Source organism: Arachis ipaensis, chromosome B10 (genome assembly GCF_000816755.2).
Source record: "Arachis ipaensis cultivar K30076 chromosome B10, Araip1.1, whole genome shotgun sequence".
In the NCBI taxonomy this organism is placed as follows: Eukaryota; Viridiplantae; Streptophyta; class Magnoliopsida; order Fabales; family Fabaceae; genus Arachis; species Arachis ipaensis.
The window spans coordinates 36,182,592-36,196,980 of record NC_029794.2 but is presented as its reverse complement, the minus strand read 5'-3'; the positions used below and the strand labels follow the sequence as shown (position 1 = coordinate 36,196,980).

Sequence of the window (14,389 nt, the reverse complement as noted above, 5' to 3'; positions counted from 1 at the left end):
AACCAAATTTTAGTCTGGTTAACATTAATACATAGAGCATATATCTAAATTAGTCCCTAATAAATTTCAGATCTATTTTGTAATAAATTTTTATTATTTTAAAATCTCTGATAATTATATTTGTCGGACAGATTAATCCATTTATTACTTTCAATAAAATTTTTAATATGCTCATTGGATAAATAAGTTCATAATCAATTTTATTATAAGACAATTAGATTTCTAAAAATAGACAAATTTTACAAAAGGATCAATCCATCTCAAAGACATTTAAAATAATAAAAATTTATTAAGAATTAAAATGTCTTATTAAAAAATTTTTGTAGACTAATTTAAGTGTTTATTCTAATATTTTGTGTCACAACACCGTTATTTCTTAGTATGTATATTGACTATTGTGTTCTTTTGTTCGGGATATGTAGGTTTGGAGCAATGGTGCATATGAGAGTGTGGAACACAGAGTAATAGTTAACTCGGAGAAGGAAAGGTTTTCCATTCCATACTTCTTGTTCCCTGCACATGACATTGAAGTGAAGCCATTGAAGGAGCTGATACATGAACACAACCCTCCAAAATATCGGCCTTACAAGTCAGGGAAGTTTCTTCTCAAAAGATTTGAAGGCAATTTCCAGAAACATAGAGAGGAGAACCTTCAAATTCATCACTTTAAGATAGCCTAAAGTTATTATTCACAACAGAGACTATGATTTCTATTACTACAAATCTACAATGGCTATGCTGTTGATTGGCTAATAAGTGATAAGTGGTAAAATCTTACTAGATTAATTTTCTGTGTTAAGTTAATAAATGCGTTAATAAAAGGTAAGACACGATAATTTGTTCAAGATTTATTGTCAGAACAAGTATTACAAAAAAAAATGCTGAATACTATCAGATATATTAACAGAATAACGAAAAAAATTTTTCAGTAATATATTTAGTGGTAAATTTTCTATTAGAATTAATCTGTCAGTATAATTTTCGTCGATAATTAACTACTGCCAGATTTTTTAATTTGTGGATAATTACCATCGGATTCTGCGACGGATTCATTTTTACTCCGTTAGTAATTACTGATGACAAAGTTTCGTTGGTAATTTTGGTACTCCACTATTTTCTTTCCCGCCTAGTTACTGTCGGTGTTGCTTCCGGTAAATCCGACGGTAAATCTATTTTTTTCGACACAATAGGTGGTCAAGTTCTTTTATTATTTAATTTTTTTGCACAATTAGTAGTCAAATTCTAAATAATAGAAATCAAATATAGTAAATCCGATATCAAGGGTACAAAATACAACTAAAAATAAAAAATAAGAGATACAAACAGTCTAGAACAAAACTCTAATCACTAAAAATTCTGGTAGTCGTTGTCGTTGTCATCCTCCTGGTCCTGCTGAGGCGACGGACTAAGTGTAACACCCTAATTAGCCTAAACCTTACCTCGCGTCATAAAGCAAAGGTTAATCAAAGGTTACGACAATTCTAAAGCTCATACATATACTATATAGAAAGAATTAATATAATCTAGAAGCCCGATGAATGATATAGCTCAAAAATAGGAGTTGAAAAGCGCAAAACGTACTAACGAAGCTACTAACTTCAAACACAAGATATAGATATAATATAACAAAAGATGAGGATATGATATCATAAGAATCTAGCCATGACTCGCGGAGTTTAAGCCGGCTAGCCATATACAGACGTACAGAAATCAGACAGTTTAAAAACAGCTTATACATGTTTTTCTCTCTCAATACAAGCCTCTAGGCAAAAGCAAAATACAAAAGTGAGAGACATATACAAAATAAATCAAAAGACTCCAAAAGTATCATGATCCTCCGCTTCTGTCACCATCCAAAGCAACTCATCGAGGTGGGTTGGGACCTGCATCTGAAAAACAACAACAGAAATATGGTATGAGAACCGAAGATTCTCAGTATGGTAATAGTGCCCAGTGATGTAGGATATAAGACCCCGGGACGCCAAAGGCAATCCTAGACTTCATATCCATCACAAGATTCAATCTCAAGGCATAACTAAAATAGTAAAGCATATATAAAACCCTAACATATTAAAAGGGTAATCTAACTTAGAGGATTTTCTAGTCTAACAGATTTTCGCTGTCCCATAGCCTTCACCAACCTATCCTCCATGCGATCCCATCGCCACCGCCTTCCGAACCTCCTCAATCCCAGTAGACAACACAGATAATATACAATGTATAAGAGCCAGAGTTTTCACGAATAAAATAATTTAAATACCCAAATTAAGTTCTGGAAAGTTAGAATGAGAATTTGGGGATTTAAATATGATTTTTGGACTCAGTAGGTCTTTCTGAGTCAGAAAACATGTTTTCTGCAAAAAACCATGAAAAACCGCAAACCGACAGTTGAACCGGTCGAACTGGTTTAAATCTGTCCGGTACTGTGCGAGAAAAAGTGAAAACAGTGGAAAACCTTAGAAAAATATTAGAAATGAAAAACCGGGCCTTAGTGTTAAAGGTTTAGCCCAAAATTGGGCCGAATGGGTTAAAATGCCAATGAGTTGGATCGGGCCCAAGTTGGACCCAAGGCCAAACATATATAAGCTCATTTAATGAGCTTTGAGCTCATTTTCCAGCCCTAAGAGAGAGAGGGCTGCGGTTTTGAGAGAAGAGAAGGGAAGGGGTGGTGTTATTATTCACTTCCACCTTCTGGGAGCCATATCTTGAGCTACGGAACTCCGATTGACGAGCCTTTTGCGGCCACGTGAAGCTCTCGATGAGATCTTCCTTTCTATCTAAAGAAATCTGGTAAGGGCTCGCATCTCACTCCCCAGCTTCGTGCCCTAAGCTTCTGCGAGATTTTGGGTTTGGTTTCTTAGCAAGTTTTGTGGTTTTGCTTGTTTAGGTGATCTCTAGTAGCGGGTAATTGTTGGATTTTACCCCTAATCTCGTTGGATAAGGTAAGGTTCTACTAAATCCTTGTGTTTAGTTGTTTTGTGTATCTTAAGTTTTGATTTTGGTGATATATGTGTTGTTAGTTTGAGCTTTGGTGTTTGTTGGAGTTGGTTGAGGCTTTGGATCAAGTTTGGTAGTTTCATTTTGGTGTTTGGAGCGTTTGAGAATCGACCAAGGTATGGTTTCGGTTTCCTTTATGTAATATGTAATGTTTATAGACAGTTAGGCTAGTTGGTCCTAAGATAGGATTGAATGTTGTTGGTGTATGAATAATTATATGTGAATTGATATTAATTGTTGTTAGTATTAGATTATTGTGGTTGATAATGAGTGTGAGATTTATTGCTATTGATGAGTATTTATGGTGATTAGTCATATTGGTGAATAATGAGGATTATGAGGATTTAAGGTAATAAGTTAATGTAAAATGTTTGTGGTGGTTTGGAATAAAGGGCATTGATGATTATGATGTGTGATGATGTATGTTGATGATTTTTTATTGTTGGAGAATAATAATTTTGATGGTGTGGGATAGTGTAAATGGGAGATTATGGATGGTTGAGGTTGAGGAATGAGTGGTAGGAGCTTTGATGTTGTTTTGGTATTTTTGGGTTATGATTAGTTTGGTTTTAAATTGTGCGTTTTAGTGAAATTGAGGTTTTGAGGTTTTTGGGTAAAAGTGGATTTTTGGTGAACTTTGACGGATCATAACTTGAGCCTCAAAGCTTGAAATTACATGAAACTTATTTTAAATTAAATATGGCTTTGAGAGCTTTAAATTGATATAAGGTTTGTAGAATTTAGATTTTTGTAGAGGAAGTTATGATCATTCAAAGATTGGTGTCAAAATCTGAAATTCTGCAGAGTTACAGGATTTTGTGATTTCTGGTATGTGCGCACGCACAGCCTTGTGCGCACGCACAACCCTGCAAGATTTTAGACCTGTGTGGACGCACAGGCAGGGATGGGCGTGCTGTTTGCAGCGCTAGCACAGCTTGTGCGCGCACACACCAATGAGGGATTGCAACCTGTGCGTACGCACAGCCCTGTGCGCACGCACAAGTTGGGAAAGGTCGTTTGTTGGGGGTGCTCGCACACCTTGTGCGAGTGAACAGACCTTACAAGATTTGGTACCTGTGCGTACGCACACTTTTAAAATCTTCCTGGGCGTGCGCAGGCACACCCCTGTGCATACGCACATGCCTTGTTTCTCAAACTTAAACTTTGTTTTCAACTATTTCACCTTCCCAACAAGCTTGTAAGCCTCTGTGACACCATTTTTAGACTTTTGGGCTCAATTTTGGATGTTGGAACATGGGAAAGGTCCTAGGATGTTTAATTTGGGTTTTACTTTGAAAAGTTAGCAAACGGAGGTTTAGGTTTCTAGTGTAGTGAGGATGAGTTGGTTGAGAGAGAAGGAAGAGTGGTGAATATGGTGATTGCTGATAACGAAATTGATAGACTGATGAACTAAGGAGACCGGAATGAAACTTATGACTTGATGATGGTTGTGATGAGTATGAGTGAAAGTGTGTTTAGAGGGGTGGCTTCTAAGATTGAATATGTAATTACGATATGCATTGTTCTCCGTCGTAGGGGCTGTGGCAGTCTCCCGCCTACGTTCGGATGTGAGAGTTGAAGCTAGGCTTCTTACTAATATTTCTCGCAACCAGAGAAAGGTGGTAGGGCACTCTCCCTCAGAATGTTTCCCTCTGAAAGGAGAAGGTGGTAGGGCACTTATCCCTCGGAATTATTCCTCCTAAAAATGCGACTTCTCTCTGATTGCAAGGTGGTAGGGCACTGATAATGAGATTTTGCTCGATGGTTTAGAATTTCTCTAGTAAAAATAAGAACTTCGTTGTAAGCATAGCTCCAAACCAACAAACAATTCTCACATCAAAAATTTTGGTTGTCACATGTACAAACCCCAAATAAGAATTAACCGGAGTATTTGGACTCCGGGTCGTCTCACAAGGAATTGCAAAGAAGTGAATGATTATTGGCTATGAAGGAACAAAGGGGGTATGATTGATAAAGGGGCAAGGAAGTAAATGGACAAGAATTTAGATGACAGGAAGAGTAAATCAAGCAAGTAACTAAAGAAAGCTAGTAATAAAGGGAGACATTCATGGCAAAGATTGAGAATATAGGCTTTCTATCCTAGTCATACATTGATTAATTCATCTTATTTAGTCAACTCCAACAAACCGAAGAAGGTATCTTGTCATCTTCACATAAGGAGAATGTCAAACAACACTAATTAATCATGTCACCAATATAAACAAGAATTTATCTCATTACGTCATCCCCAATGATGGAAGAAGGTAACATATTATCTTCACACTCGGAGAAAGTCTAACAAGACTAGCTAATCTCAATCCAAAGGCCCTAATCAACTCACTAAGTGAATTAGCAAGAGATTAGAGTTAATGGAAACAATATTAGCTAACAACTCTAGATCACCAATATGAGTTTGGGTTTTCATGACTCAAGATTACCTAATTACTCTTTCCAAGCCAAGAATGCTCAAAACCTACTCTAAAGCCCAACCAAGCATTTTGTCAAACACTTGGTGGGTATAAATGGAAATCATGGTAAAAATGCAAGGAATAGTAAATCTACTAACTACCAATTGCAAGAAGAGTAAAATTCACAACTCAATTCATCAATAAAAGAACATCAAACATCAATTTGCATTAAATGTAAACAAAATCCAACATGAGTTCATCATCACAAAAGAGACATAAATGAGAAATTAACGTCACAAATAAGAGAATCAAGATGTAGAAATAAGAAATTATAAAAGAAACAAGATGAGATCAAGTAATTAAACATGGATCTAAGACAATCTAACCTAATCCTAACCTAATTCTAGAAAGAAGAGGGAGCTTCTCTCTCTAGAAATCTAACTAAAGGCTCATGTTGGCTAAACTAATTGCTCCCCCTTTGCTTGGACTTCAATTCTGCATGAAATACACTCAGAAACAAGTTGGATTTGGGCATGGGCAGCTCAGAAATCGCCCCAGCGTTTTGCCTTTAAGTGGGCCACGTGAGAGTATCGGCGCGTACGCGCCATGTGCGCGTGCGCGTCTATTGGCAAATTTTTCATCCGCGTGCGCGTCTATATGCAAAACCACTTCTGCGCGTGCGCGCCTTGTACGCGTGCGCGTCCATTGGTGCATTCCTAATCTTTGTTTCTTCATGCATTCTCCCCTTTGTATGCTTTTCTACTCATTTCTTCCATCCAATACTTGCCTTATGAACCTGAAATCACTCAACAAACACATCAAGGCATCGAATGGAATTAAAGTGAATCAAAATCACCAATTTAGGGCCTAAAAAGCATGTTTTTACACTCAAGCATAATTCAAGGGAGAATTACAAAACCATGCTATTTCATTGAATAAATGTGAGAAAAGGTGGTAAAATCCCCTAAAATAAGCACAAGATAAACCACGAAATCGGGGTTTATCAAATCTCCTCACACTTAAACTAAGCATGTCCTCATGCTAAAATCAAGAAAGAAGCAATGGGTATTAACCTTTATTCAATGCAACTAACTAAATGCTATCTATCTATATGCAATCTATTTACATGATGCAATGGCTTAGTAAAAATAAATCAATCTCCAAGAGTACACATGCAAGCATAAGGGCTAAGGTATTAGCAATCACCACAATTGGATTGAATCATTGAAAGAGTTCACAAACTTGGAAGAAAAGATTATCATGGGTGGAAACATGTAATTAAGTGATCGAACCCTCGCCGGATGTGTATCCGCTCTAGACACTCAAGTGTATGGGGTTGATTCACTCAATTCCTCCCCTAATCATGCTTTCCAAGATTTGTTTTTCATCTAACAATCAATAATTATTTCATGCATGCATACAAATATCATGAGGACTTTTCCATAGGTTGTAATGGGGCTAGGGTCAAGGTAGGATGCGTATGGTCAAGTGAGTTTGAAATTCGAATCTTTGATTAAATTAAACTTCCCATCTAACCTATGACAACCTAAACAATTCTAAACAAACCTAGCTATCCATCCTTCACTTTTTTCTCACACTCATGCATTTCCTTTTAGATTATCACACATATGCATTGAATTTATGAAACTTTAAACCTTGGGACATTTTGTTCCCTTTTTGTTGCAAATTTTTTTTAAGATAAAATATATACAAGGACATCAATGCATATGGTTTACACATGATTAATACATGAGTATGTACCTAATTCCTAAAATTTTCAACAAAAATACAAAAATACCTTTTTTATTCCCTCTCAATATTTCCAACTCTCCCAAAATCAAATAATGAACACTCTCACTAGCCTAAGCTAATCAAAGATCCAAATTAAGGACATTTATTATTTTTCACTTAGGCTTGTAATGTGCTACAATTAAGAACAAATGGGTTAAGCATAGGCTCAAAATTGGTTAACAATGGAAGATAAATGATAGGCTATTTGGGTAAGTGAGCTAATTGAACAATGGCCTCAATCATATAAATGCATGTATACACAAAATAATGGACATAAAGAATCAAACAAATCAAAGATTACACTCATAGAAAGAGAATAATGCACACAAGAATGAAAATAAGTGGTTCTATATGATGTAACCACACAATTAGGCTCAAAACTCTCATGCTTGTGTTCTTAGCTCAAAACATGATCCACAAAGTGTATAATTCAAGTAAGTTCTAAAAATTTTTTAACCAATTGGGGTGGTGCCCTAAAAATGAATTTCTTGAAAATTTTCATCATATTGACTAAGTTTAATATATACATATGCAAAATAAGAAAATGCAACTAAGAATCCTAAAATGAAATGCAAGAGTGTTGGGATTAGAAACTTGTTACCCAAAAACGTCGAATGGTCGGACGACCTCCCCACACTTAAAAGTTTGCACCGTCCTCGGTGCACTCAAAGATGAGCAAGGGGTTGCGGTGACTTTCCGAGTTGCCACCTTCAGCTGGTAGGTCAATCGGTTGCTGCGTGTTCTTCCTCCCACTTCTATTTTCGCTTGTGATGATTCATCCTGAACATAGAAAATAGGAGATAATAAGACAAGTAAATGCACAAGCAAGGAAGCATGGATTGTTGGAATGAGGTAAATCACTAGAATTGAGTGAGTGAATGAGTGTGACATTAATGAAAAATAAGTGTGTGGGTCCTAACTTGCATGCAGTTTAGAACTCACACCCTAGTATTTAGAAACCATGTCACAATTATACAAAAGAAGATGCACATTTCACTCATTCTAGTGTGCTTGAAATACTTCAAAAGACTTGTAGGTTAAGTCAACCAAACAAGTAGTAAAGAGGCATGAAAGCATTCAAGCGAAAATCAAGCAATTGTGAAATTGGATAATGCATGGACATTGATTGATGTGGAAGTAAACTTGATGAACAAAATGGTATAGAGAGCTCACACATCAAACAATGACACATATTGAAGTTATTGCAACACCTAAGTGACATAGAGGTGAAACACATGGATGCTATGGAACTTAGGAAAAAGGATATAGAAGTCAAAAATCATTTCACATAGCAAGCATGGTCCACAAAGCTTGAAAAGCTCAAAAATACGTCACTAGGTAAGCTTTGCATCCAATTTCACAATTCCACAATCTCAATACATGAAATAGGTGATGATCAATTAGAACAAGAATCCTAAAAAAATGCATTGATAATATACAATTGCCTAACAATGGATGATGAATGCATGGTGGCCAAAACATGCAATTCAAAGAGGTAAGATGCATGAAGGCAATGTAACAAGTACTTGGTATTCAAAAGTGTTAAACATGAAAAATTCCAAACAAGTAACCAAATACAACCTCAACAAAGAAATCCAACAACGACAATTAACTATAATGATGTTAAGATAACATCTTATTAGTAACAAGCAGCAGTAAATGGTAAACAAGATTAGTAATCCAACACTTATAATAGAAAACAAAAGTTAAATGAAAATCAAACTAACTAAAAGAAATGGTATTACATGATATTTGGTAGTGTTGGATGATGTTTAAAGGGTGGAAAGAAAAGAAGAGAAGAGAGAAGAAGGAAAGAAATGGAAAGAAGAGAAGAAAGGAAGATGGGTGAAACAAGGCAATCCACGTGTGCGCGTCATGTGCGTGCAAGCGTGGATTGATGAAATGGAAGCGACGCGTACGCGTGCATGGTAAAGCAGAGAGTCGACGCGTACGCGCGAGGTATGTGTGCGCGTACCCTGGGGCACAAAGTTGGCACACTTCAGGCACAACTCTCGGGAAAATGGCTGGGAAGTGGGAAAATTCAATCCACGCGTATGCGTGCAGGACGCGTGCGCGTGGATGGTGCTCTATTTTTCAAATTTTTTTCTATGTTTTTGCACCAAACCAAGCATTCTAAACCTCCAAACAGCTACCAAAACATCATAAAACCTTATTTAACCTACTAGACTCCCAGATAAAGTCAACTAGGCAATCAAAACATGAAATTAAACCTAAATTACCAATATTTACAAAGAGGAAAAGAGAAATATGTTACCATGGTGGGGTGTCTCCCACCTAGCACTTTTGTTTGTTGTCCTTAAGTTGGACTTATGGGGAGCTCTTCATAAAGGTGGCTTGTGCTTGAATCCATCCTTGAACATCCACCAATGCTTGGACTTCCATTGTGCTTCATCATTCAAGGTTAATAACTCCAAGCTTTGATGGAGTTCTTCACAAACCATAGGCTCCCAAAGTTGATCTTCCTTGTGTGATCCGGGATCCCACACTTTGTTTTCACACCCGTCCTTGAGTTGATCATGGTGATTTTCTCCGGGTGGCAAGAGAGATGAATTCTCATGGAAGCACCAAACTATCCTCCTAGACCCATCCAATTGAGCACTAGTCCAACCTTTTCTCCTTGAAGCTTCAACCATAATGAGCCTAGACTTACAATGCCAACCACTAAACATCCTCCTCTTTTGCTTAATTCCACAAAGCGCTCTAAGTTGGCCATCCGTCTCAAGCAAACCATATTCAAGTGGGATAATAAAGTTAAGAGTTAGGAGTTTTACCCACTCAAATGAAGGAATAGATGACAACCTAGGTGGAGGAGTTCCCAACGGCCTTGACAAAGCATATTCCACTCCCATCCATCCTCTTCTAGAGGCTTCCACCACTTGGCAAGGTTCTTCAAGCTTTACCTCTTGCCAAACTTCCTCAAGTTCAAGTTCTTCTTCACCAATGTCCTCTAGATCTTCCCCATCACTCAAATCATAAATAGGAGGTTGAGTAAAATCTACCTCATCATCAATTCCAAGTATAGTGGAGAAGGATTCCTCAAACTCAAAAGAATCATATGTTGATGCGGAATCATCATAAATAGGAGGGCCTATTGATTGGAACACTTCTTCCAATTCTTTAATCACATTGTGTCTTGGAGGTTGTGCACTCTCCTCCTCAACATCAACTTCAAACTTCATGAAATAAGGTTCTTCAATTTGCGACTCCTCTATGTACTCAACATATCCTAAAGCTCCAACCACTACTTCCTCTTGTTCAATAATCTCTACCTCCTCCTCTTGTTGCATTTCTTGCTTTAATTCCTCTTCTTCACCTTGGAGCTTCAACTCACTCCCTCACTCAGCTCTTTGGGTGTTTCTCCACATTCAACAATGGGAGTGCCTTGATCGCATAGGCTTAGGCGGGATGAGACTATGTTGCCAATGGCTTCTATGATGATAGCCATTTCAGCTCTCAACTCCTCAAACTTCTTTTCATCCTCTTCTTGTCGCCTTAAGATATGAGATTCAAGATCTCTCAATTCTAGCATGTGGGCTTCATTGGGAGGTGATGGTGGTAGAGAGGGTTCATTGTTTGAGGGAAGGTTGTTGTAATTGGAAGGTGGTTCATATTGGTGAAATTCGTGAGGTGGTGTATGTGGACTTTGTGGTTCTTGGGAGTATTGGTGTTAGAATGGTGGTGGCTCTAGGTATAGTTGATATGGTAGTTAGTATGGTCAATACGGGTTGGGATCATATGGAGGTGAATGGTGGTATGAGACTTGTGAGTATAGTGGAGAGCTATGTTGAGGAGGGGGTTCATATGCATATGATGATTGTGGTTGACAACCACAATGAGGGTCATCACATACATTAGATTGGTATGCATCAAGATTTGAATTGTACCCATAAGAAGCCGGAGGAGGTTGTTGCCAAGAAAGTTGTCCATAAGCTTGGGGCTCCTCCCACCCTTGATCTCCAAATCCTTGATGCATGTTCCCATTGAAGCTTCCATTTCCTACAACATAGTTGTAACCATGCTCATAGCCAAAAGGATGAGAATTCATAGTGAAAGAGAAAATAAAAACAAAGACTAATAAGAAACAAAGAGAGCAAAATTCTACACTAGCAAAAACTAGCAAACGAACCAAAATTCAAGCTATTCACAATATATACAATAGCCAATAACATAGCACCATTGCAACTCCCTGGCAACAGCGCCATTTTGATAGATGAGATTTTGCTCGATGGTTTAGAATTTCTCTAGTAGAAATAAGAACTTCGTTGTAAGCATAGCTCCAAACCAACAAACAACTCTCACATAAAAAATTTTGGTTGTCACATGTACAAACCCCAAATAAGAATTAACCGGAGTATTTGGACTCCGGGTCGTCTCACAAAGAATTGCAAAGAAGTGAATGATTATTGGCTATGAAGGAACAAAGGGGGTATGATTGATAAAGGGGCAAGAAAGTAAATGGACAAGAATTTAGATGACAGGAAGAGTAAATCAAGCAAGTAACTAAAGAAAGCTAGTAATAAAGGGAGACATTCATGGCAAAGATTGAGAATATAGGCTTTCTATCCTAGTCTTACATTGATTAATTCATCTTATTTAGTCAACTCCAACAAACGGAAGAAGGTATCATGTCATCTTCACATAGGGAGAATATCAAACAACACTAATTAATCATGTCACCAATATAAACAAGAATTTATCTCATTACGTCATCCCCAATGATGGAAGAAGGTAACATATTATCTTCACACTCGGAGAAAGTCTAACAAGACTAGCTAATCTCAATCCAAATGTCCTAATCAACTCACTAAGTGAATTAGCAAGAGATTAGAGTTAATGGAAACAATATTAGCTAACAACTCTAGATCACCAACATGAGTTGGGTTTTCATGACACAAGATTACCTAATTACTCTTTCCAAGCCAAGAATGCTCAAAACCTACTCTAAAGCCCAACCAAGCATTTTGTCAAACACTTGGTGGGTATAAATAGAAAGCATGGTAAAAATGCAAGGAATAGTAAATCTACCAACTACCAATTGCAAGAAGAGTAAAATTCACAACTCAATTCATCAATAAAAGAACATCAAACATCAATTTGCATTAAATGTAAACAAAATCCAACATGAGTTCATCATCACAAAAGAGACATAAATGAGAAATTAACGTCACAAATAAGAAAATCAAGATATAGAAATGAGAAATTATAAAAGAAACAAGATGAGATCAAGTAATTAAACATGGATTTAAGACAATCTAACCTAATCCTAACCTAATTCTAGAGAGAAGAGGGAGTTTCTCTCTCTAGAAATCTAACTAAAGGCTCATGTTGGCTAAACTAATTGCTCCCCCTTTGCTTGGACTTCAATTCTACATGAAATACACTCAGAAACAAGTTAGATTTGGGCCTGGACAGCTCAGAAATCGCCCCCAGCATTTTGCCTTTAAGTGGACCACGTGAGAGTATCGGCGCGGATGCGCCATGTGCGTGTGCGCGTCTATTGGCAAATTTTTCATCCGCGCGGATGCGTCATGTATGCGTGCGCGTCTATATACAAAATCACTTCTGCGTGTGCGCGCCTTGTACGCGTGCGCGTCCATTGGTGCATTTCCAATCTTTGTTTCTTCATGCATTCTCCCCTTTGTATGCTTTTCTACTCATTTCTTCCATCCAATACTTGCTTTATGAACCTGAAATCACTCAACAAACACATCAAGGCATCGAATGGAATTAAAGTGAATCAAAATTACCAATTTAGGGCCTAAAAAGCATGTTTTTACACTCAAGCACAATTCAAGGGAGAATTACAAAACCATGCTATTTCATTGAATAAATGTGAGAAAAGGTGGTAAAATCTCCTAAAATAAGCACAAGATAAAACACGAAATCGGGATTTATCAGGAACTAACCCACGGAATCATGCGACAACCAGAGGAAGGTAGTAGGGCTCTCTCCCTCAGAATGTTTTCCTCTGAAAGGAGAAGGTGGTAGGGCACTTATCCCTCGGAGTTATTCCTCCTTATGCGCAATAGTGAGACTAATCCGGGAGTTGTCGACTGGATTTTCTATCGGGTTTGGCATTACAACCGACATGTGATATCACAGCCAATAGGACAAACATTCATCATATGCATTTTCTATATGCTTGCTTGCTTTGTTTACTTGAGTTTTCCTAATCGTATAATATGCCTACTTGCTTCTTGAATTACATGCTGTAAATGTATACTATCTGTGTTTTACTTGCTTGTACTTATCTTGTGTTTGTCTGATGCTGAGGAGGTTAGGCAGGTGGTGGCGATGGGATCGCACGGAGGTTAGGTTGGCGAAGGCTGTGGGATACAGCGGTGTGATTAGTATTAGTTAGAATCCTTTAAGTTTAGAAAACCATGTTTATTGTTCAAGGTTTACGTTAATTATATTTTGTTCTAAGCTTGAATATCGGTTTGATGTGAAGTTCTAGGATTGCCTTTGGCATCCTGGAGCCTTACATCTTAGATTATTGGGCACTGTTACCATACTTAGAACCTCCGGTTCTCATTCCATACGTTGTTGTTGTTTTTCAGATGCAGGTCGCAACCCATCGCAGTGAGTTGGGTGATGGTAGCAGAGCGGAGGATCTTATTCTATTTTGTTTTCATCTTGGTTATTTTTAACTTGTACTCTCACTTTTGTATTTTGTTTTTCCTAGAGGCTTTTATTTGAGAGAACAAAACTTGTATAAGCCCTTTTGAACTACAGTCTTTTAGTTGTCTGTATATATAGCGAGCCGGCTTAAACTCCGCGAGCTGTTGCTAGATTCTTATAATATTATGCTATGATATTTTGCTATACTGTATTTATTTAGGACTTGGGTGATAGAGTTGGTTAGTTAGTTACTTGACTTTCCCTTATTAAGTAAGGGATGACCAAGTAGAACAACAACCTTTTATTATTACACTTGGGAAAATTCAACAAGGATAGAACTTCCAATTAATCTTCTCCCAGTCAAGGCTTTTATTTGAATTATATAAATTCTCTCATTAATTTCTATTGCTTCATTTTACAATTATTTATTTTTCTGTTTCTCAAACTCAAAAATTTCTGGGAAAATCTCTGACCAATAAGCTGCACTCTTTTGTCAACTCGTTGGGAGACGACCTGGGATTTTTACTCCCAGTATTTTTGTTCTAAAAATT

General features: G+C 37.3%; 1 protein-coding gene across 1 annotated transcript in view; it reads left to right on the top strand.

The window, feature by feature from the left end:
* Nucleotides 1-862, top strand: part of LOC107621912 (probable 2-oxoglutarate-dependent dioxygenase At5g05600) — a 3,808-nt gene extending 2,946 nt beyond the window's left edge. Inside the window, exon 3 of the mRNA XM_016323881.2 lies at nucleotides 423-862. Within this exon, the coding sequence (XP_016179367.1) occupies nucleotides 423-680 (258 nt within the window). The 3' untranslated portion in view covers nucleotides 681-862. The remainder of the gene's footprint in view (nucleotides 1-422) is intronic.